The sequence below is a fragment of the Fukomys damarensis genome, unplaced genomic scaffold (assembly GCF_012274545.1).
Source record: "Fukomys damarensis isolate Sample0158 unplaced genomic scaffold, DMR_v1.0_HiC HiC_scaffold_17, whole genome shotgun sequence".
Classification (NCBI taxonomy): domain Eukaryota; kingdom Metazoa; phylum Chordata; class Mammalia; order Rodentia; family Bathyergidae; genus Fukomys; species Fukomys damarensis.
The window spans coordinates 79,331,321-79,352,047 of NW_022900929.1; the positions used below are offsets into that span (position 1 = coordinate 79,331,321).

Here is a 20,727-nt window from a genome sequence, read left to right on the forward strand (position 1 = left end):
TGTGCTTGGAAGGCAGGCGGTGGAAGCTCTGAGCTAAATCCCTGGCCCCTAGTGGAGACCTCTCTGAGTGGTAGGTGCCCTGCCCCTCCCCTCCATGAACCTCTGATGATGGAGAAGGGAGAGGAGCTGGCCAGAGGCACGTGGAGCCTCCGGACAGAGAAAGACTTCTGAGAGGGTTTTTCCGTCACTTGATGAGGTGAGGACAATAAAGACCCAGTCCCGAAGCAGGCACCATCGCTGCCCCAGGCCAAGGGAGGCCAAGTACCAAGGAAAGCTATGCATTGGACTGCTGACCCTCAACACCTGCTCTGCAGAGAGTGCGGCTGGCATTCTGAGGAGAGGAACAGTATGCAGCCCAGGGGCTTAGAAAGATGACCAGGAGGTTTTGAAGCCGGCTGCAGCTGTCGCTGGGCTCACAGGGGAGTGGCCAGGCTTGGTGGCGGGGCAGGGGGGTCACATCAACACCTCGCAGTGTGAGAAGCCTTGCTCACCTGTACCTGGTCGTTGACAGTATCCACCCCCCTTCCTCTCAGAACCAGTCAGGCCCGAGAAGCACCAGTAGGTTTGCGGCAGCAGTAAACCTGGGCCACGGGCATGAGTGCGGAGGAGGTGAGCTTCCCTCGAAGCCCGACGGACAAGCCTCGGAAAGAAGAGCTGTAACCCTGCAGCCTCTTGTTAAATGCTAACCGAATTACTCAGGACACATTGCGGCCCTCACAGAGAATTAAACACCTTGAGAACAGCCAGGTCCTTTGTTCTGAAGCTCTTGTGGCTTAAGCACCTCCCTTCAGCTGTGAGGTCCCTTTTCTGAGCTCTGGGAGCAGTAATGAGTGCTAGAGAAATGCTCAGAGGAGGGAGAGACGCGCGCAGAAGCTGCCGAGAGGCCCAGGAGAAGCCTCTTCTGGTTTCCACGGCGAGGGCCCAAGAGCCAGGCCGCAGGGTGAATGCACAAGGCACAGCTATGGAGACCACTTAGGCAGCGCGGTGGGAGGCAGGGATGGCATCCACGCTGGGACTGCTGAGCACTCCAAATGCTTCTCAAAAGCCAGCATTTTCTCCATCCACGCCAGCTTGAAAATGGTCCTTCTTTCACACAGAAAGCTCTTCAGGGAAAAACATAGGTGTGAAAAACACAACTTGTAAAGCAAGAAGCTGCCTGGGGGTAGAACACCCCGTGGAGGAGAGTGAACAACAAGACCCAGGACGGGACTGGGGAGACTTTGGGAGCAGGCAGCGAGGGTTGTCCCAACAGGGTTACAGCTGTTGATGCCAACAGCAGGGCCTCTGGGACACAGCCTGAGCTTGGTCCAGGGCAAGGCCCAGCCTCACACAAGTTCATCCCCAAAGCAGGCATGCGTGGGCTGTGGGTGTCACTCACAGCAGAGCACCTACGTAGTGGGCACGGGACCTGGGTCCGCACACAGGACTGAGCAGGTGGGGCTCGTCCAGCTGAGAATCGGAGCCCGGTGGTGTGGCCTTGTGCAGCCTGTGGCTCCTCAGTGAATAGCGAAGACAATTCCCTGGCTAGAGTGGTGGGGGCCTCGTTGGAGCTGTCTGTCAAGCAACACATGGCACATGCTTTTCTGGTTGCATCTTTTTACCCCTCGGCCCACATTTCCTTGGGACCCAGAACCGTATCTTGGCTTGCAGTGGCCTCTCCGTGTGGACTTGGAAAATGTGAAGGCCGTCGTCTCGCCGAACTGCTTGCTGGGGCGGACACAAATCCACAGTTCCTGTTCTTGTCGTGCAGCGACCTGACCCTGGCGTGGCATTTGACCTCACTCCCTCAGCCTCGGCCCGGGCAAACATCCATGCCGCATCCCCGTGGTGCTCAACATGGCCTTGGGCTATTGTTTCCTGGCATTCAGAAAGCCACTGTTTCCATGGGTTGAACTGGCGCTTGAAACCTGCCTGCCATCCCTACGTCACTTTAAAAGAACCCCATGACCATGGCCTAAAGTTGCAGGGTGCACACTGAATGAGTCTGAGCTGAAGCCACATTTAATTGAGACAAGGAGGGAGATTCGTTTCTCTTTGGTGCTGAGGAATGAGCCCATGGCTGGGGCTGTGGGACCGCAGAGGGCTCCGCCGGTGCAGTCTTGGTAACCAGAAGGACGGGCTGTACTGAGATAGTTGGCAGATCTGCTCGTGTTCTTACCCAGCTGGACGTCCTGAGCAACTTGGCTGTTGCTTCAGTGTTTGTGGTTCAGCCCCAAGTCTGAGGCTCGAGCCCTCTCAGGCCATCCCTTAGGACAGCCGAGCAGCTGGCGCTCATGGGGAGGGGTCCATACCGCCTTGACCTAGCTCCTGCCTGGCTGAAGCCACGGTCACCAGGAAGCCCTCACCCCAGGGGTCCCTACAGCAGGGGAGGGCCTGGCAGCCCAGCTCTGGGCGTGGATCTCCAGGAGCTCCTACAGCAGGCCTGGCCTCACCTTCAGACTCATTTGTGCTGGCTCAGTTTGGTTTTCTTGGGCTTCTGTGTTTGCTGCTGTCAGTAAGACCTGGGGAGACGTGGAGCTGCCTCCCCTACCTTCCTTGCGGTGCTGAGCAGCTGCTTTGGCTCAGGGGCCACCCATTTCAACCCCAGGGTAGAAGGGGAGCCTGTGGAGGGAAACTAGAGGTCCTCAGGGTGATTCTCCTCCCCTCGATGTAAGCTGGGGTGGTCACATCGCAGGTGCCTGATCACAGACCGGCAGGGTCACCTCTGCCTGGGACCCACTCTTATGGACAGCGTCTGACCCTTACATCACCTAGCTACTGCCTGGGCTAGGGTGCCTGTGTTTCTTTTCTCCATTAAGATTCCGCCATGTGCTAGTGCAGGAACCCACTAGCGCTTACCTGAGAAGAAACCGCAGGTGGCGTGTCACCAGTTACCATAACAACATGGGTGGTTTGTCGAAGTAGGGGAGGCCGTGCCTTGGTAGCATCGACCCAGGAGACCTCAGTGATGTGACACAGCACAGGCTCATGCGTCGTTCCACAAAGCCAGCGATGTTTGAGTTCTGCTTCCTCTGGTGACCCGGTCCAGTCTGCTGTCATCTGTGGCTCTGTCATTTCAACCCCAAGCACCAAGCTCGCCCCACAGGAAGACGGGAGCGGTGGAGAGCACTCAGTGAGTGCTCTTACAGGCCAAGATTGCAAGTGCCTCCCTACCAGGGACCCCTCATTCCACCCGTACAGGATGGGCTGGATGTGACTGCTTCTGCATCCTAGTAATCTGCAGTACTTGGTAGAAATGCAGGTTCCTGGGCCTCGCCCTAAATTCAGAGTGAGGATCTCCACAGGAGATCCAGATGCTGCACTTTAGCAAGCCTGCGGATGATGGGCCTACACAGGAACTGTGACCAGGGTCACCATCTGGAGACCTTGACAGGGCCAGCGGGTCCTCGGTGCACAGCTCCAAGGCTGTCACGGCGGTGTCACCGTGTCCTTCCGTGGACTTGGCTACAGGGCACTCCCGGAGCCTCTGAAATCTACTGCATAGGCTCGGTCTCCCTTCAGGTGGTGAGCAGTACTACATACAGTCAAGCCGCCTCTGACTGCTGTCAGCTCTCCGCCTCGCTCCCGGTGCGTCCGTGCGCCATCTGGTGGCGACGTCGTGTAGCCGCAGAGTACTGCCCGGAGAAGGAGAGGCCATTTTCACAAATCATCTGGCCGGAAGTGGGACTGTGTGTATGGAGCAGATACCTTCAAACACCTCATCTCTCTTAGCGTCCCCCTAGCCCTGGCCTCTGTTGTCAGTGTCCCAGGCCCTGAGTATCTGAGAGGGCTCTGCCTAATCAGACATGGAGTCTTACTCATTGCACGGAAATACTAGAGCTCCTAGCTCTGCAGCCACTTAGCCACAACCCCACAAAGATCTGGACATTCTGTCTCTCTAGGTCTCTCTCCTGTCAGTCCATCCAGTTCTAGCCAATTTCCAGCCACACTGACTTCCCAGCACCACCCTGGCTACAGACCCTCAGGGAGCCCCGTGCATCTGTCCTGTGCAGTCTTTTAGCCTGGATTCAGGGTGTCTTGTGCCCACCCCGCCCACAGCCTGATGTGGCCTCATCTCTACTCACTCTGGTCTGGCCAGTCCTCTTCTGCCCTGAACCTGGCAAGTTCTCACCTGCAGGCCTCAGCTCCCACTGGCCCCTGCCGTGGTTCACCCAGCCCTCAGAGCAGTAGTTTAGGCCCATCATTTATTTGGGGCTGTAATTCAAGACTCTCCTTCTCAGAAGCCTTCTCAGACAGCTGTGTTTCCCAGCTCCCCAGAATCCTCTGGGGTTACTTCATGGCTCCGCGTATTACAGTGAGGTTCCAAAGGGTCCCCCTCCCCACGTAGATGTGAGCACCACAGACACAGGGACTGAGACTCTGATAGAGCTGGTGCACACGCTAAGTGCATAGGAAACGCTGATTTGTGCATGGTCGCAGGAGTGGGCTTGTGGAGAGACCTTTGCACCCTGATGTTGGTCATCATCACACGTGGTCTGGAGAAAAGAAAAGGAGCCCAACTTCTGGCAACTTCTCATGTGACAACCGCACTGGCTTGTGTGCATGCTCAAGCGACACACAGACTCCCTGACGGTAAAAGACCCCTGTTTGTGAAAGCAGTTGTGCTCAGTTATGTAAAAGTTTCACCCAAAGCCCTGAGATCTTAGGATAATTGCATACTGGTGAAGGCATTTGTCACCTGATCTGGGTGCTCACATTTTCTCAGACTACCTCATGCAACAGCAGAACAAGACTCAGCAAACTCGCATCTGCTCATGATAGCCCTCAGAGGCCCGGAGGAGACTGGCTGGCTGAAGGCGTGCACTGGCCCTGCTGTCGGATGTTGGCCCTCACCCTGTGGTGATGGCACTGTCACATGCAGGATGCACAGGGCCACCTGCACCGCAGCTGATGCTCAGTCTGGCCAGCCACCTTGGGGATGACTGACATGTGACACTAGCTCAGAAAGTATTCTTGCTGGATGTGGTGGCCCTGTAACCCTAGCACTCAAGAGCTGAGGCAGGAGGATCATCTTGAGTTCTAGGCCAGCCTGGGCCACATAGTGAGACTTTGTCTCAAAAAAAAAAAAAAAAAAAAAGGAAAGAAAGAACAAAAACCAAAGAGAGGTTTCTTAATCCATTGACACTTAAGCAAAAGTGGTTTGATTGGCAAATGAGTGTTTGTTGAATTATTCTTATGGGCAAATATAATGAGCTCTAAATACAAGATGTGGGATGGGTTTCCAGGACATTTTAGAAGCAGAGTGGTGGTAGTGCTGTTTTCTTCTTTCCTCTGCAGTTTACCATCTAAATTCTTTTCTTTTGCAGGACCGCCTGGCCCCCCAGGTAGGTGCTGTGGCCTGTCTTCTATCAGCGGAAGATAGGATGGGTGGCCACATCCCAGGCCCCTCTGCAGGGAGCCAGGTGGGAGAAGGGAAGAGGGAGGAGGTGGCTGGCTTCTCCCGCTGCTCTGTGTCTGTCACCCCAGGGTCTGCCCCTCCCATTCCGCAGCTGTCACCTCTTCAGACAGAGAAAGAAGGGACACAGCAGGAGAGGAAGCTGCTCTCTCCTTGCCTACAGGGACTGGCGTCGACTTCAGGGCAGGTTCTGTTCTAAGCCCCGTTTCCCTGTTTTGACTCAGGACCTCCGGGAGTCAGTGGACTACCAGGGCACAATGGATCAGACGGACAGCCTGGCCCCCAGGGCCCAAAAGGCGAAAAAGGAGCGAATGGAAAAAGAGGAAAAATGGGTATTTTAGCAACTTGTCTAATCAATTGCCGTTTTCTCTTCGCCATGGTTGCATCTGGGGTGGGCTCAGCTGCTGCCCTCCAGCCTGGGGACTGGGTTACTCTTGCCTGGAAGTTGCTGCATGCCAGGTACTATGTGTTGGGTGCCATCTTTTCTATCCATACTTAGGTCAAACTGGAGAGTTGGTCGGTCTCCCTGGGATCGGTCCCCACTTTGTGCTCTCTGATGCAGAGGGAAACAGACAAGTCAGGAGCCCACAGCCTGGGGGAAGGGAACCCTGCGGGCTGTGTGACAACTTTGTGACATGCTCTCTCCAGGCTCTTGCCCTGCCGGGCTGCTCCCTCCTCCCCCTGTGGAAACTCCCTGGACGGACGCTGGTCCTAGGCTGTGACCCTCACCAGCTGGAGGAGGACAGCAGCCCGGGCATCTCGGAGCCTGGCGCTCACTGTGGGTGTGGCTGGGGGACTTGCGTGGCCCATGAGCAGGGCATGACCATTGCCTGGCAAAGCCGGAGGCAGCAGGATGTCAGGTGTGTCTCGCCCAGGGAGGGAGAGGCATCAGCATCAAAGGCAGGGTGAGAGTGACCCCTGAGAAGCTCAGGAAGGCTGGCTCACTCGTGGTCACCAGCAAGGGCACCACTAGGGCCAGGAGGCTGATTTCAGGGGGAGCCCAGGTCGCCTGTCTGTCCAACCTGGACTCCAGAGTGCAGCCGCCCAGACCAGCAGGGCTGGAGCAAGACTCGCAGATTCCTTCACGCACAGCTGCCCTTCCGAGCACCCTGGCTGTTGCTCCCCTGGTGATTTATGTGCATCTAGGAGAGAGGGAGAAAACTGCAGAGCAGCTCTGCGCTCCCACGTCCCAGAGCGCAGCCTGGGCCACAGAGGCTGCAGTTGTAGCAGGGGTTATGGAGGGGCGAGGGCTGGTGTCACAATTATAATCACAGATCACTGCAGCATAGAACAACCTTTGCAGTCGGCCCCAGGAGGACCCCAGCTTGCGATATGGGTGCCCAGTGCTGAGTGTGACGGCGACACTCAGGGTGGGGCTCCTGGCTAAGAGGAGGCGGCTGGTGGAAAAGCAGCAGCTTCCCGAAGGCTCAGAGACGGATCCCCAGCTCAGCCTGTGACCTGCAGCCAGGGCAGGCAGCGAAGAAAAGGCCATTCTGCTACAGCACCAGCATTTCTGGGCAGGCGCCATTCCAGACGCAGGACACTCAGGAGTGGCCCAGCTCTGTGGGACAAAGAAAACCTCTGAAGCTTCCTGGAAGACACCGAGGCAGACCTGGAGGGGAGAAGAGGGGCTCGGCGTTGTGGGGTTGTCCCACTCACCATTACTGAGTGGCCCCTCGCCACCTGTGGGAGGTGGGAAGGTGGACAGTGCTGAGGGGAGGCTGGAAGTCTGAGAAAGCTTAACATGTTCTGAGCTCACCTGAGCCGCAAGACCCTGAGGTTGGCTGCTAAGGCTGACAGTGAATGGCTGTTCTTCTAAGGAAGCCTGAGATCACTGTGATGGAGGACAGGAAACGCATCATCTCTCCCCAGTTACCACGCTCTACGCGGCTGGGCCAGACAGTCCGCAGGATCTTTAATACGATGCAGCAGGTCCGGGGGAAGTAGAAGAAATTTTTTTAAAAATAGGCCAGAAGGCAACAAGAAAATGAAATTTTAAAACTGTACTTTTAAGAAAAAAAGTACCTTTAGGAAACTAAATTAAAAAAATGTTTTCCTTTAAACACAGAAGCCCGGAATTTGGGCTCTGGACCCATCCTGTTCACCTGTAAATTGTGCATCCTCCCTCCTCAAGGAAGCAGCGATATTCGCGGGCAGCAGATCTCAACTTCAAACACGTGTAAAAGACTGAGTCTGCGTGGTGGTGCAGACCTGCAGCCCTAGCACTCTGGAGGCTGAGGCAGAAGGATCGTGAGTTTAAGGCCAGCCTGGGCTCTGTAGTGACACCCTGTCTCCAAAACATGAAAAAGAAAAGGGCTGTGTAAACAGAATGGAAATCTCCACGGGGCAAGAGTGCCAAAGCCTCTTGGCCTGAGTCCTGTGTGAAATGACTGTCTTTCTCATGGTTCCTGATCCCTTCGGGACAACGGGTGGAGCTGAGAAGTTCCCCTGGGTTGGGGGATCCAGCCTAAGCTCTGCCTTGTGCTTCGTGCCTGCCAGGCTTCTTCCTGAAAGGCTCAGCGTGGCTTGCACTGCGTGATCCCTTTAATGTTCATGCTACCTGGCCCTCTGCTTGCTGCTTTTCTCTCTCGCCACCTCCATTTCATCAGAGTGGTCCTTGGCTCCTCGACTTAGAGTTTTCCAGGCCATGCTTGGAGACCCGCTGTCACTCAGATCTGCACTGATTTCTCTCTACAGACCCTGCAGTCATGGCTGCCCACAGTGGAGGCAGAAATGTGGCCACACTGTCACCACCCTTATTCGTGGTTGTCCTGGAGAACTTCCCCTGGTCTGCTGTTGTGGCTAGGAGCATTGCACTGGAATGTCACAGCAGCGGGCCTTTGTGGTTGTTTTGGAAGCCTCAGTGTAGTCACTTGGCCTTGGTTTCAGAAAACACTGATAAAATGAGAGTTAGGACAACTGACTGCCCAGCCTAGCACTCCAACGTGAGGGAGAAATAAACCTCATGCCGTTACAGTGCTCGTGCACCGTCCAGAGGTGCTGCCAGGCTCGGTTAGGGCTCCTCACCTGCTCCCCGCCACAGCAGTGGTCATTCCTGCTGTGCCTCGCTCCTGTCTGCAGCCTTTGCTCCGAAAATGCAGGCCCACGGAGCCACCCGGGGATGCTGTTCTCTGATGAACAACAGCCGGGCGGCTGCCCTGAAACGCCTGAGAAGGGCTTGGTGTGGAGAGCTGCTCCACCCCACACATGTGATCATTGCAAAGCAGGACACCAGGGCTTCTCGCACAGTAGGCTAATAGAGCTTTTTCCTCTTTCAGGCTTGCCTGGAGCCATAGGAAATCCAGGGGAACAGGGAGCAAAGGGAGACCCTGGTGAGCTGGGCCTGCCTGGAAACAAGGGCCCACCAGGGCCGAAGGGAGAGAAGGGAGACAAAGGAGATGTGTCCAACGATGTGCTGCCGGCAGGTAGGAGCCTGTCCACTTTCCCGTCCAAGGGCTGCCGCATCTCACTCTGTCATCGTCCGTGGCCCTCCTTCTATTCTGCAGAAAATTCTGCAATTCTTTACATTCAAAGAGGAGAAAACCGTGTGTTTCTCCATGAAGGCAAGACCAAATCGATCTAAGCATGAGCTTTTTTTTCCAGTACTGGGATTGAACCCAAGGCCTTTACACTGAGCTACATTCCCAGCCCATTTTTTTTTTTTTTCCTTACTTTGAAGTACGGTTTCACCAAATCACTAAGTTGTTTAGGCTGGTCTCAAACTTGCGATCCTCCTGCCTCCGAGTGCTGGCGTTATTACAGGCACACAGCAACATGCCTGGAAAGTCTGCGTCACTTAAATAACCAGAGTTTAGAGCTATAGTTGGATTCAGTGGGGTGAAGGAAGCTTGCTTTTTCAAAATGTTTGTTGAAATCCAGCACAATCCTGAATAGGAAGATAACCAATCCACTGGAGATTCCTCGGTGGCCAGCAGCGAGCGTTTCTTCACAGTCAAGGTGGAGCCATCTGCAAAACCTGAGCTGTTTGCCCTCAAGTTGCAGTAATATTCAGTGGCTGGTTTTCTGGTCCAGACTGTTGTTTATTTAGACGAGGCTGAGGCAGAAAGAGTTGGTGATCACTGTCATGGAGGACAACACAAAAGAATTTGAAAATCACCGTACTTTGGAAACCACTGATGTCATAAAAAAGATAACTGTTCTGTTAACGCAGTGATACCTCAGCTCACAAACACAACTCTCTCCACCATTCTGGTCACAAACCAAACTGGATGAGAACCAAATCAAATCTCCCCATGAGGTCAGCACTGAACCTAACCACTGAATTTGATTCAGTTCTTGTCCAAATGGGTTCATGACCAGAATCATGGAAAGAATCAAGCTCCTGAACCATGCTCCTGGTATAGGAAATGTTATCAGGAGATGAAATGTGACCTCCGAGGGACATAATAGAAATATTATAGTTCCCAGCCTGTTCGATGTCTGTACGCCAAGCTCATGTTCTCTAAAATCAAAAAATGAGTTCTAGGAACAATGGAGGTTGAGAGTAGGAAAACATTTATTGAGAGGATAGCTCCTGAGAAGCAGGAAGGGTTCTGAATGGGTAGCAGAGGACCCTGCTTTATAGGGAAGTTTTATAGAGCAAAAGCCTTGTGGGTTACAGCTATGATCAACCAATAAGGCTCAAGAGTCATCGCTCAGGTAACAGTGATCCAATGGGGAGCAAGTCATGTAACAAGTGTGCATGGAAAGAATGACTTTTTTAAGGAAATGGTGGGTCCAGAGGTCTTGGGGTCCCCCCTACCCCGTGACTGGTGTCTCTCTGGACTTCATTAGGCCAGGTGTTGTCGCTTATCTTGTCCTTTGGGAAAGTGCAAGGCCTGGTCATTTCATCTTTATGTTGAGGCCTGCTCTCCAGCAGGTGAGTCTCTGGCTACAGTTGTAATGTGATTTACCTCTGTCTGGACTCTGTTGAGGACCTAGCCCTATCTGATTGCCTATAGTATTTCTACCTAATTTAGCTGTCTATAATAGTACCACTACAAGGTATGATGGAAAAATACAGTGAATGCTTCAATTTTTTAAAGTTTAGCACAGTAAAAGACACACTTCCACTAATTCTCCCAAAACACACTCCCCTCACTCCAGACACACTTACCTCGTGGTTCTTGCGCTTTCTGAAGCGGCTCTGAAGTCTTCTTTCTTGAGTGTCTCTAGTTGTGCCAGCATAACTGCCCCAGTGTCCTGAAATGATTCAAAACATCGACTCTGGGGAAGATCCCAAAGTCACACCGTGCCAGATCCAGTGAATAAGGTGGGTAGGGACACGCTGTGGTGTTTTTAGGAGCTGCCTTCCCACTGAATGGCACTCGGCAGCACTGCTCGCCATATTTTTTATTGCACCTCATAAAGACAGTCACAAAAGACTCGCAGAACTGCTTCAGAAAGGCGCAAGAACCATAAAATAAATGTGTTGGAAATGAGAGAGAATTTTTAAGGGGATTCATGACCATCTGTCTGTTACTCTAATAAATTTTAAAAACTGGAACCACTCACCATACCTTCAGTCACCCCCGTACACACCCCGCGCATCACGTTGCCCTGCTGCTGAACGAGTGAGAAGGTGAGAAGCCGCCATTCTGGAAACCTTCGAGCCGGGCGCCCTAGAGACCCGGGCGGGGCGGAGCTGCTGAGTGCGCCCTCTGCTGGAGGGGAGCGGGGCAGCAGGTGGCTCGTTCTGCCTGCGGGGCTCCACCCTTCCAGAAAGACCCAGCTCCTACGGCCCACTCTAGGGAGACTGAAGAGGGTCTGGCCGGGGCGACGCTTTGGGCACCGGTCGAGAGGGGCGAGGCTGCCTCCACATGTGTGGGGCTAGAGCTGCGAACCCCTTCACAGCAGTGGCCTCAGTGGTTCCCAGGGTGCGGGGCCGGAATGGAGAATGTGGGGAGGAAGAAACAGGCCCGGGGAGAAAGTTGAACAGAAGCAGCGCCTGCGTGAGCTCGCCCAAGGCCCAGGTCCTGCTCCGCGCAGGTTACGACCTCGGCCAGATCGCTCCTCTCCCTAGGACGGGGTCTCCTGGGGATCTCACGGCCTCAGTCGCTTTCTCGTCCCTGGGACACAAAACATAACACCCACAACTTGAAGGAGAGGTTCGTGTTGGCTCACGTTCTCAGAAGCTTTAGTCCGCGCTCAGCTAGTTTAAATACAGAGACTGTGGCAGAAGGGCCTGGCCGAGGGAAGCTGCTCACATCGTGGCAGCCAGGGAGCAGCCAAAGAGGGAGAAGCCAGGCCGCGCCCCTGTGACTGGCCGTTCCTGACCGGACCCTGCCCCTGGACCCGAGGTCCCACCCCTTTCTGCAAGGATGCTGTCCATTTCTTTCCTCTCTCACTCTCTCTCCAGGTGCCAAAGGCGACCAAGGCCCCCCTGGCCCACCTGGGCCCCCAGGCCCTCCAGGCCTGCCTGGGCCCCCTGGAGGCAGAAGAGCCAAGGGCCCTCGGCAGCCAAACACATTCAACCGCCAGTGCTCAGGTGACCAGCCCTGTCCCAGGGTCCCCATCTTTCCACGCCTGCTCCCAGACTCTGGTCTGCACTCAGGCTTTGAGGCCAGCTTTCCTCAAGCACGGGGAGGAGATCTGGCCCCGAATGTGAACCTGGGCGTCTCCCTGGGAAGAGGAAAGGTGGGAAATGGAGCCCCCGGCTCTGCGCTCCTCCGTCTCCTGCTCATCACCAACCCCTCCTCGCCTCCCTGACCATCCTCCCTCCCCGCTGAAGTGCGAAGCTGCTGACCCCTGCAGCCGTGAAGGGCTGGAGGGAGGCTCTGCTGGAGGTGACAGGGCAGCTGCAAGGGTGGACGCCCACAGATGTCATCACAGCGGCGGGTGGGACCTCGTGGCCCTCTTCACCGGGCCACACCCCAGGCTCCGCCCATGACTAAATGCTGACCCAGTGCTTTGTTCTTTGAACCCTCACAACGACCCTGCCACACCGGCATCCACATCGTCTCCATGCTGACGTTCAGGAGACACCCAGGGAGCCAAGTCCCTTGTCCAGGGCCGCTGCGTTAGGGCCCAAACGCAGGCTCCTGGCTAGGAGAACATCTTCCTTCCGGAGAGGGACCTGGCCCAGCCACTCGAGGGTGGGGAGTCCCTGGTGTCTGGTGGAGGACTTGTTCTTCAACAGGCCTGTGAGATTGCAAGTTACTAGAAATCGAGGGTCACCGGAGTGGGAAGTGTTTCTAGGTGACTTCGGCACTTTTTCTAGAACGAGCCGGTGCAGGACAGGCCAGCTCACCCTCCACGTGAGCCGAGGCAGCAGCACCGTGTCCCGCGTGGAGTCTCCCACACCTGTGGTCTAGTGTGTGTGGTACGCCGTTCTCAGGACCTCTCAGGGCCCAGAGGGTGGATCTGGGCTTTCAAAGATGTCACCGCCCCTGGGCAGTAGAGCCTGATACTGTTCAGCACTCAGCCCAAGGGGATGGTGTTGAATGGCAGAAGTCCTCCCTGTTGGCCCCTTGAGTGAGTGCACCTGTCACCTGGGAGGAGAGGCCTGATCGGAACCTTTGCAGAAATCCTGTTTGCCAGGGGCTCGGTCACCACCCACAGTCGTGACAGTTGCCTTCACAGAGGCCGCTGCCTTTGCTCTGCCTGAGGAATGGAGTCCCAGGCTGCCAGATGCCTGTGTCTGAACTTGGCCCTCTTGCCTGCTCCGGTTCCATTTCTTTAATGGCCTTTAATTCCCAGAGCACAGAGACCAGGGGCAGCAGGATCCCACGTAGGAGTTGTGACAGTTCTGAGGCTCCTGTCCTCAGGGCTTCAGAGGAAGGCCTCGTGCAGCCGGAGACCTGCTGAGACCTGAGGGTGTGGCCCCTTGGCTCTCCTGAGAGCTCCTAGTTCAGTGGAGGGGCTGCTCTTTCTGTCAGGTTTGCCCAGGTGAGTGGGCCTGGCCCTTCCAGAGCACCCAATTGGCCCAGTCCACAGCCCACGGCCAGCCCTGTCACCTGCCCACTGGCTGCCACGCTAACAGGACCAGTGACAAGGCAGGTGGCCTCTGACCCCCATGGGCCAGACACCAGGGAAGTACCTGTGTCCTCACAGGCCTTCATGCAGAGGATCCGCAGGTCAGGAATAGTGGCCCAGGCTGGGCAGCTCTTTGGTTCCTTCCTCCCTGGAAGCTCTGTGATTCCACCCCTGACACCTGACCCAGGGAAACTCAGGAAAGCAGGCCACCTTATCCTGAGGCTGCGCCTTCCTAGCTCCTACCTTCTCTCCCCTTCCCCGTGAGAGAGACTCCGCCCCCAGGGAGACCAGGAAGGTATCACCAAGACTCTCTCCCAGGTGGCTGAGGGCTCCACAGGCTGACTCAGGCTACTTTGTCCCCATTACTGAGCCCTGTGGCTCGGATGTGTCCCCAGGTACACGCGGTGCAAACTTAATCCCCTGTGTGACTGATGGGAGTTGGAGTCCCTAAGAGGTGACTTGGCCAGGAAGGCTCTGCCTTTATCCGTTATCTCAGGAGAGGGCTCCCCACCGCTCCTGGAACACCTCTGCCGTGTCACTGCACAGCCGGGGCCCTCACCAGATCCCACCTCAGCTCCCACACCACGTCCGGTCCCTGGTGTTCCCTCGTGGCAGCGCAGGACAGAGACGCCCCTGTCCTCTTAGAATTGTGCTATCCTAGTCTACCGCCATACACCCTGAACCCACCTGATCGCGTCTGATCTTGGAAGCTAAGCAAGGTCAGGCGTGGTTAGTACTTGGACGGGAGAATTGTGCTATCCTAGCAACTGTGGTTGCCAGAAGCTTGTCAGGAGCTCACCATGTGGGGAGAAAGGGCAGCACATGGCCCAGGGTGGCAAGAAACACGTTGAACCTGTGTCACGGGATGCTGTGGGGCTGGGGCTGGCATGCGGGGCGATGGAGGCAGCGGAAAGCCGGTCGTCCCACTGTGCCAGCCACGTCTGCTTCAGTATTGCTCTTCCAGGTGAGACGTGTGCCGTACCCAATGATGACACCTTGGTGGGAAAAGCTGGTGAGAAAATCAGTGAACAGCACTCCCCACAAGCAGGTACAGCGCAAAGCATCCTGGAACCGGTACCCTCAGGGAGGCCCTTGCCACACATGTGCAAGGCCTTGGGTTGAATCCTAGCACTGGAAAACAAAAAAGAAAAAGAGCAAAAAAATTTGGATGCCTAAGAGACAGGTAATTTTTTCTTTCTTTCTTTTGACAGAATCCATGATTGCTTCCATTGGAAACCCCACGCAAGTACTGAAGGTGACAGAGACGTTTGGGACGTGGATGAGAGAGTCTAACAGGAGTGATGAGCGGATCTGGGTGACTGAACACTTTTCAGGTGCCTTTACTCAGAGGTGGCCTGAATCTGTTATAATTGTCTGTCTTCCCCTTTCCCTCAGGAGCATCCTCCTTCTGGGTGCAACCCAAAACCTCTGATAAACGCCTCCCTTTTCCCGCTTTGAATATGCTGGTGGCAACCTGGTGCTTCAGGTCTGGGGGACATGATCAGAGAACCCCAGGTAGCCTGTCCCACTGGAGGCCAAGTGTCCAGGGAGACACAGATGGCGTGGCAGGGACGTCAGATCCCTCACGCACCTGTCCTCCCTTAGGGCTGGCACTGTCCTAGGAGTGTGCTTTGGGCCGTCTTCCCAGCGTATCTCGTGGCTGGACCGCAGGGAGAAGGGAAGGGCCCTGGTCACACTGTCTCTGAGGGAGGTGGGCCAAAACCACTCCACGCGGCCACACGACTCCTTCCAGAAGGGCCCGGCAGAAGCCCTGGCTGGAGAGACAGCTGCCCAAAGCTCCCTGCTCAGCAGCACCAGCTGAGGAAGTTTCGGACCCGAACGGAACCAGTGCAGCTGTGCAGTGACACGCGCATTGACAATGGCTTGCCAGCTGGGTGGCTGCAAGAGTCCCAGGGTTTTCTGCCCCTGCACAGCGCAGGGCAGGGGGACAAAATCAATTCCGGGACAACTCTGGGGCTTTCGGGGCCCCAGGGGCTGCACTTCCCCACGGGAAGGGGGCGCCCCGGGACCTGCTCCCACCCTGCCTGCCCTGCGCACCTCCCGCAGGCATCCTGGTGAAGGAGTTCCGGGACCGCGCCTCGCTCCTGAACGGCAGCTACTCGTCCACCCTGCTGCCACACTACTTCCACGGCTGCGGGCATGCGGTCCACAACGGCGCCCTCTTCTACCACAAGGGCGGCTCCAACACCATCGTGAGGTGAGCCGCGCCGCTGCTGTCCCCGGGCCCACGGCGGCTGTCGTGAGCTGAGCCGCCAGGTGGACACCACATGCGTCAGGGGCAGGAGAGGTGACCAGAGGGGCGGGAGGAGGAGGGCGCCGCCCAGCCCAGGGCTCCCGACGGGCTCCGTTCGCAGAGTTGGGCCTGAGGAATTGCACGTCACAGCCCAGATCGCAGAGGCGAGGGGCTGCGGCCTCAAGTCAGGGTCTTGGTCACCCTGGCGGGGCATGCGGAGGCCGGCTCACCCCTTCCCTCTGCGTCCCGGGGCAGGAAGGGTCCCAGCGTAGACCGTGCCCAGGGGGCGCTCGCCTTCCGGCTGCCTTCCCGCTGCCCTCTCACACTCCGGAAGGTTCCTCCTCATTGTTGAAGGAGAAATAAGCTCTGGGCTTTAGAAGCCGAAACACGTTGTCTTAGGCAACTCAAGAAAGAGATGAAATGCAAGTCAGGTGTGATGGTGCACACCTGTGATCCGAGCACACCGGGAGGCTGAGGCAGGAGGGTCACAAACTTGAGTCCAGCCTGAACAGTTTAGTGGCAGAACAAGACCCTGTGTCCGAATAAAAAAAGACAGATGGAGCTCAGAGCAGAGGCCCTGGGTTCTATCTCTGTATTACAAACAAATAAACAAACAAGAACTATAAGCCAGGACACCTGGATTCTGATCCCAACTCTCACCTCCTTGTCCCAGGGCACAAGAAAGATGCCACCTCCAGCAGTCTCTGCATCCTCAGTAGAGATGGACCAGAGCCTCCAGGGCCTCCCAGCTGCCCCCTTCCGCCCCACCTGGGCAGGGTCTCGTGCCCCTTGGGAGGACAGCAGACACACCCTGCTGGCGCTGCTGGCACAGGGGTGGGGACACCAGCCCCGCGCCCTGCCCCGCCCGGGGCTCTGGCCTGGATGCGCGCAGGCTCCTGGGAACCCTGCGGCAGGGCTCCCCTCCTGAGTCCCAGCCTCCTGGTGGTTTAGCCACTGGCCCAGCGTCCCGGTTTCTCTGCGGCTCGATGGCGCCCTCTGGTGTTTCCTTTTCGCCTCATGCCCCCGCGAAGCAGTTTTTGAATCATAATCTGTTTTTCATATCTACCTTTGGGGTCTGCAAATCAAGCAGCCCGGGAGCTCAGGGCCGAGGGCGTCCATGGCATAGTTTAACTCAGCAGCACTCGCCTAGCAAAATGTCTACACAGCTCTGACTCGGTTACAGCTCCTCTCAGATGGGGATGTTTCTCTTAACTGAAAATTTTGTGGACACTTTTTTCCTAGTATTCCAGCATGAAGTACAAGAATAACCACAACTTGGGGTTAGAAAACTTGAGTTCAGCCTCTGGCCCTGTTGCTTATATTCGGGGACCGTCACTTCTCTGCTTTGTGAAGTGCAGGCACCTGCAGGGGCAGTTCCGGAGCCAAGGTCGGGGCTCGGTCACGGGGCTAGGAGGCTGCCGCACAGGTGTGGATCCATTCTGCTGGGGGGCCTGTCTGCCCCGCGTCCCTGCCACGCCGGCTGGTCACTGTCCCTGCACCCGCGGCCCGTGGCACAGTCAGGCTTCACTGGAGCCGGTTAGCGGTGGGAACCAAGGTCACACCAAGCCTCACAAACCACCCCGTCCCCCGAAGTGCCCGTTCACGTCTACGTGTCTTTACACATCTTTCAGATTCGAATTTGGCAAAGAAACATCCCAAATGCTGAAGCTGGAGAACGCCTTGTATTTTGATCGGAAATACCTTTTTGCCAATTCCAAGACTTACTTCAACCTAGCTGTGGATGAAAAGGGCCTCTGGGTTGTCTACGCATCCAGCGTGGACGGCTCGAGCATGGTGGTCGCACAGCTGGAGGAGAGGACATTCTCTGTCTCACGGGTCATCAACACCACGTACCCCAAGTCCAAGGCCGGCAACGCCTTCATAGCTCGGGGCGTCCTGTACGTCACAGACACCAAGGACATGAGGATAACATTCGCCTTCGATCTGTTAGGCGAGAAGCAGATCAACGCAAACTTTAATTTAAGGACTTCCCAGTCCGTGCTTGCCATGCTGTCGTACAACATGCGAGACCGGCGTCTGTACTCATGGGAGGACGGTCACTTAATGCTTTACCCTGTGCGGTTCCTGTCGGCCACGCTAAACCAGTGACGTGCTGCTTCCTGTCTCCCGCAGCACCTGGCGGATGTCCTCTGGGGCCATCGCTGCCACCACAGACATGGGTGCTGCAGGGTAGCGGGAAGCTTAGAACAGGTCCCGTGGCATGAGCACATGTGGTCAGTGGGCCCCTCAGGAGCAGTGCTTAGCGAGCTGGCAGCAGCCGTACGTAGAGAGGGTTGCAGTTCGGTGTCCGGCAGGTGAGTGCCCTCCCTTGGGCTTTGGCTTCCCTGCTGGTGACAGAAGCCTCTGGCTAAGATGACAGTGCGAGTCCCTGCTCGGAGGAATTCTGTGACTCTTGGCTGTCACCATTCTCACGACTTTTACATGTCTGTTCTATTTTGTTTCTTTAGCCACAAATGAGCAAGTCCTTTGACGGCAGCGATGGGCCCGCTGTCAGAGCACTAACGCCGGCGCGAGCGGGCGTTGATGTGGCCAGGCCCAGGGCCAGCCACTTTTCGGAGTTGAGGCACCTTTGTGGTTAGTGTCTAGGACAAGGCTGGGCAGACTGGCTCTGGGGCCAGAGCGGCCCACGGCCGTTGTTGTGAATAAAGTTTTATTGGCACCTCGTCACGCTCGCGGGTGTTCAGACCATAATCCGTGCTCCTGCGTGACAGCAACAGCAGTGAGTGGTGGCAACAGAGACCGCAGGGTACCACACTCCAGAGGCCAGAGTGAGCCTGACTCGAGGTGGCCTCGCCACAGCCGGCTTTGTTTTGTCCCGACCAAGATGAGGTGTTCGGGGTGGCCGTGACCTGGCGGTGCAGCAGGCAGCCAGCCTGGACAGGACGCAGTGTGACGCTTCCGAGCACACTTCCGAGGGCGCACCTCCTGCCGGCACAGTTCCTCAGACCCCCTCAGCCCAGCGCTGAGCTCCAGACAGAGCACAGCAGGGCTGGGAGCTGACTGCGGCCCTGTCAGCATCTTGTGCCAGTGTGCGTGCAGGACTTTCCCTACTCTGCGTCCTGGTTTGTGCCTTGGAAATCTCCAGGGCTGTGCGGATGGAATATTAAATATTAGATATTAAATGTCTTTCTCCCTGAAAATACCCAGGCAGCCGTTGATGTGTTTGCTCTTGAGTTCTCCAGATAGTGGGCATTTACCCCCTCCATACTTTTTAATTAGAGATATCACATTACCCAGTTTTAAAAATACTCTTTTCAGATCCGTGGTTTGCATGAAGTAAACGCCTCCTGTTTGGTGTTCTTCCAGACATTAAATGCAAGTGCTGCTGTCTCACACAGCAGAGCTAGGTGTCAATACAGTTTCCTAACAACTAATTGTGTATGTATCTATCGCAGCGACCAAACAGTTTAGTTATTGAATTAGCAAACATTCCTTGTATTCCTTTTAGAAGAACATTTTAAAGGCACAAGTATTTGTGTGTGTGCGTGCGCGGTACCAGGGATCAAACTTGGGACCTTGTGCTTGCGAGGCCAGTGGCAGAACCACTGAGCTAAATCCCAGCTCTCTCTCTAGTTTTTTTTGAAACAAGATCTTACTGTATTGTAGAGGCTGGTCTCAAACTCAACTCAAACGGTCCTCCTGCCTCAGCTTCCCTGGCGGCTGGGACTACAGGCAAACACCACCATCATGCCTGACTCCTCGGCCTCCTTAACAGCGGGTAACGAATTCTATGGCCACTCTTGAAAAAGCTCAAAGTGGGAAGCTTTTAGTATGGTACAGTAATACAAGGACAGCTAAGGCCGAGCAGTGTCTCGTGGCAGTGGGTGATTGTATAATCTAGTGGACAGTTTGTACAGAATTAAAAGAATTAAGATTTTATTCTTTCCCACAAGCAGTACTTGATTTGTTACAAAGTTTGGGGCTCACTGCCACAAACCTAGCGTTTATAAGTCAAGATAATGTTTTAGAATGTAGTCCACATTCTAACTGGTAATCAGAATTGCTCTAAAGTACTTTCCAAACAGCTGTGCTTCTGATGTCAGAATCAAGCCAAATCTGTAACCCTCTGGAACCTAAAGGAGAGAGTTTCTTACTGGAAAGTAAATATAACCATCCCTTCCAACCTCCAAGCCACGCCAGACCCTCTTTCAAAGCATTTTCTTTCCAGCTGACAAGGTGTTGAGTTGCAGCTGCAGGTGGCCTGGCTCAGGGTCTCTAGATGCAGGTGTCAGCACAGAAAAACTTGTGGGCTGAAGTTTTCAAAGGGGGAATTCTGATCTTGGGCATCTTCACAGTCTTACTGCCTGCGAGGTCCACGGCAAAAAGTCAGACAGAGCCGCTCTGGAAGAGTCAGGGTCCCCCACACGCCCGGTCACACTCAGCAGTGACACTACCATCCACACCCGGCGGGAGAAAGGGCGCTGCGGATTCCCATCAGCTGCTGGGACCGCGCATGTCACATGAAGAGCCATAACCCCATCTGTGAGCACGGGTTCTGAGCGACAGTGAATAGTGACAGATCTTTCTGGTTGTAATTTATTTAACTGTAATCTAATTAGTCAAATAAAATAATAATTGCTGGGCACACTCATGTTGGAAAAAACTTATTTTACCTCTTATTATGTTATGAGTACTGTTTTAAAAATTATCACAACTCAAAACAGAATTGTGGCAGAATAATGTCAGCCGCTCCTCTGTAGAAACTCACACTTCTTCCCAGACCCTGCAGAAATCACTGGCCTGGATGGTTTTGCTATCAGCAAACACAGAAGATGGAAATCTGGCAACTAGAGCTAGGCACAAGCAGACAGAAATGCAAGGAAGGTTTGCTGTATGTTGGCGTGGGCAGGGCAGCTGAAAAAGTCATATTTGGGGCTAAGGATAAAAACAAGACTTGGGTGAATCCTGGTCAGATGCCTTCATCCCAGGAGCCGCTGTTTCATTTGCACAGGCTAAAGGACCATGGGCCGGGTGGGGATTTAGCTCAGTGGCAGCGGGCCTGCCTCGAAAGTGCAAGGTCCTGAGTTTGATCCCCAATACCAAAAAAAAAAAAAAAAAAAAAAAAACAAAAGGACTATAAGGA

The 20,727-nt window shown here is 55.2% G+C and overlaps 1 protein-coding gene and 1 long non-coding RNA gene across 8 annotated transcripts in view; one reads left to right on the forward strand and one right to left on the reverse strand.

Moving 5' to 3' along the window:
* Gldn (gliomedin) overlaps positions 1–19,178 on the forward strand; it is a 43,095-nt gene extending 23,917 nt beyond the window's left edge. For 2 of the 7 annotated variants that reach the window (XM_033765245.1, XM_033765244.1), the window contains 9 exons: positions 4,420–4,572; positions 5,307–5,324; positions 5,620–5,727; positions 8,674–8,820; positions 11,754–11,882; positions 14,334–14,417; positions 14,581–14,703; positions 15,437–15,587; positions 17,255–19,178. In XM_033765245.1, the coding sequence (XP_033621136.1) occupies positions 4,420–4,572; positions 5,307–5,324; positions 5,620–5,727; positions 8,674–8,820; positions 11,754–11,882; positions 14,334–14,417; positions 14,581–14,703; positions 15,437–15,587; positions 17,255–17,732 (1,391 nt within the window). In that variant the 3' untranslated portion in view covers positions 17,733–19,178. The other 5 variants (XM_010638791.2, XM_033765247.1, XM_033765246.1 and 2 more) reach the window with 4 other exon arrangements.
* On the reverse strand, positions 9,409–10,996 carry LOC104872537. Its single transcript, XR_004517749.1, has 3 exons — positions 10,915–10,996; positions 10,512–10,597; positions 9,409–9,474 (listed from the first exon to the last, which is right to left on the reverse strand). It is a non-coding gene; the product is annotated as an uncharacterized LOC104872537 (long non-coding RNA).
* Positions 19,179–20,727: the final 1,549 nt, after the last annotated feature.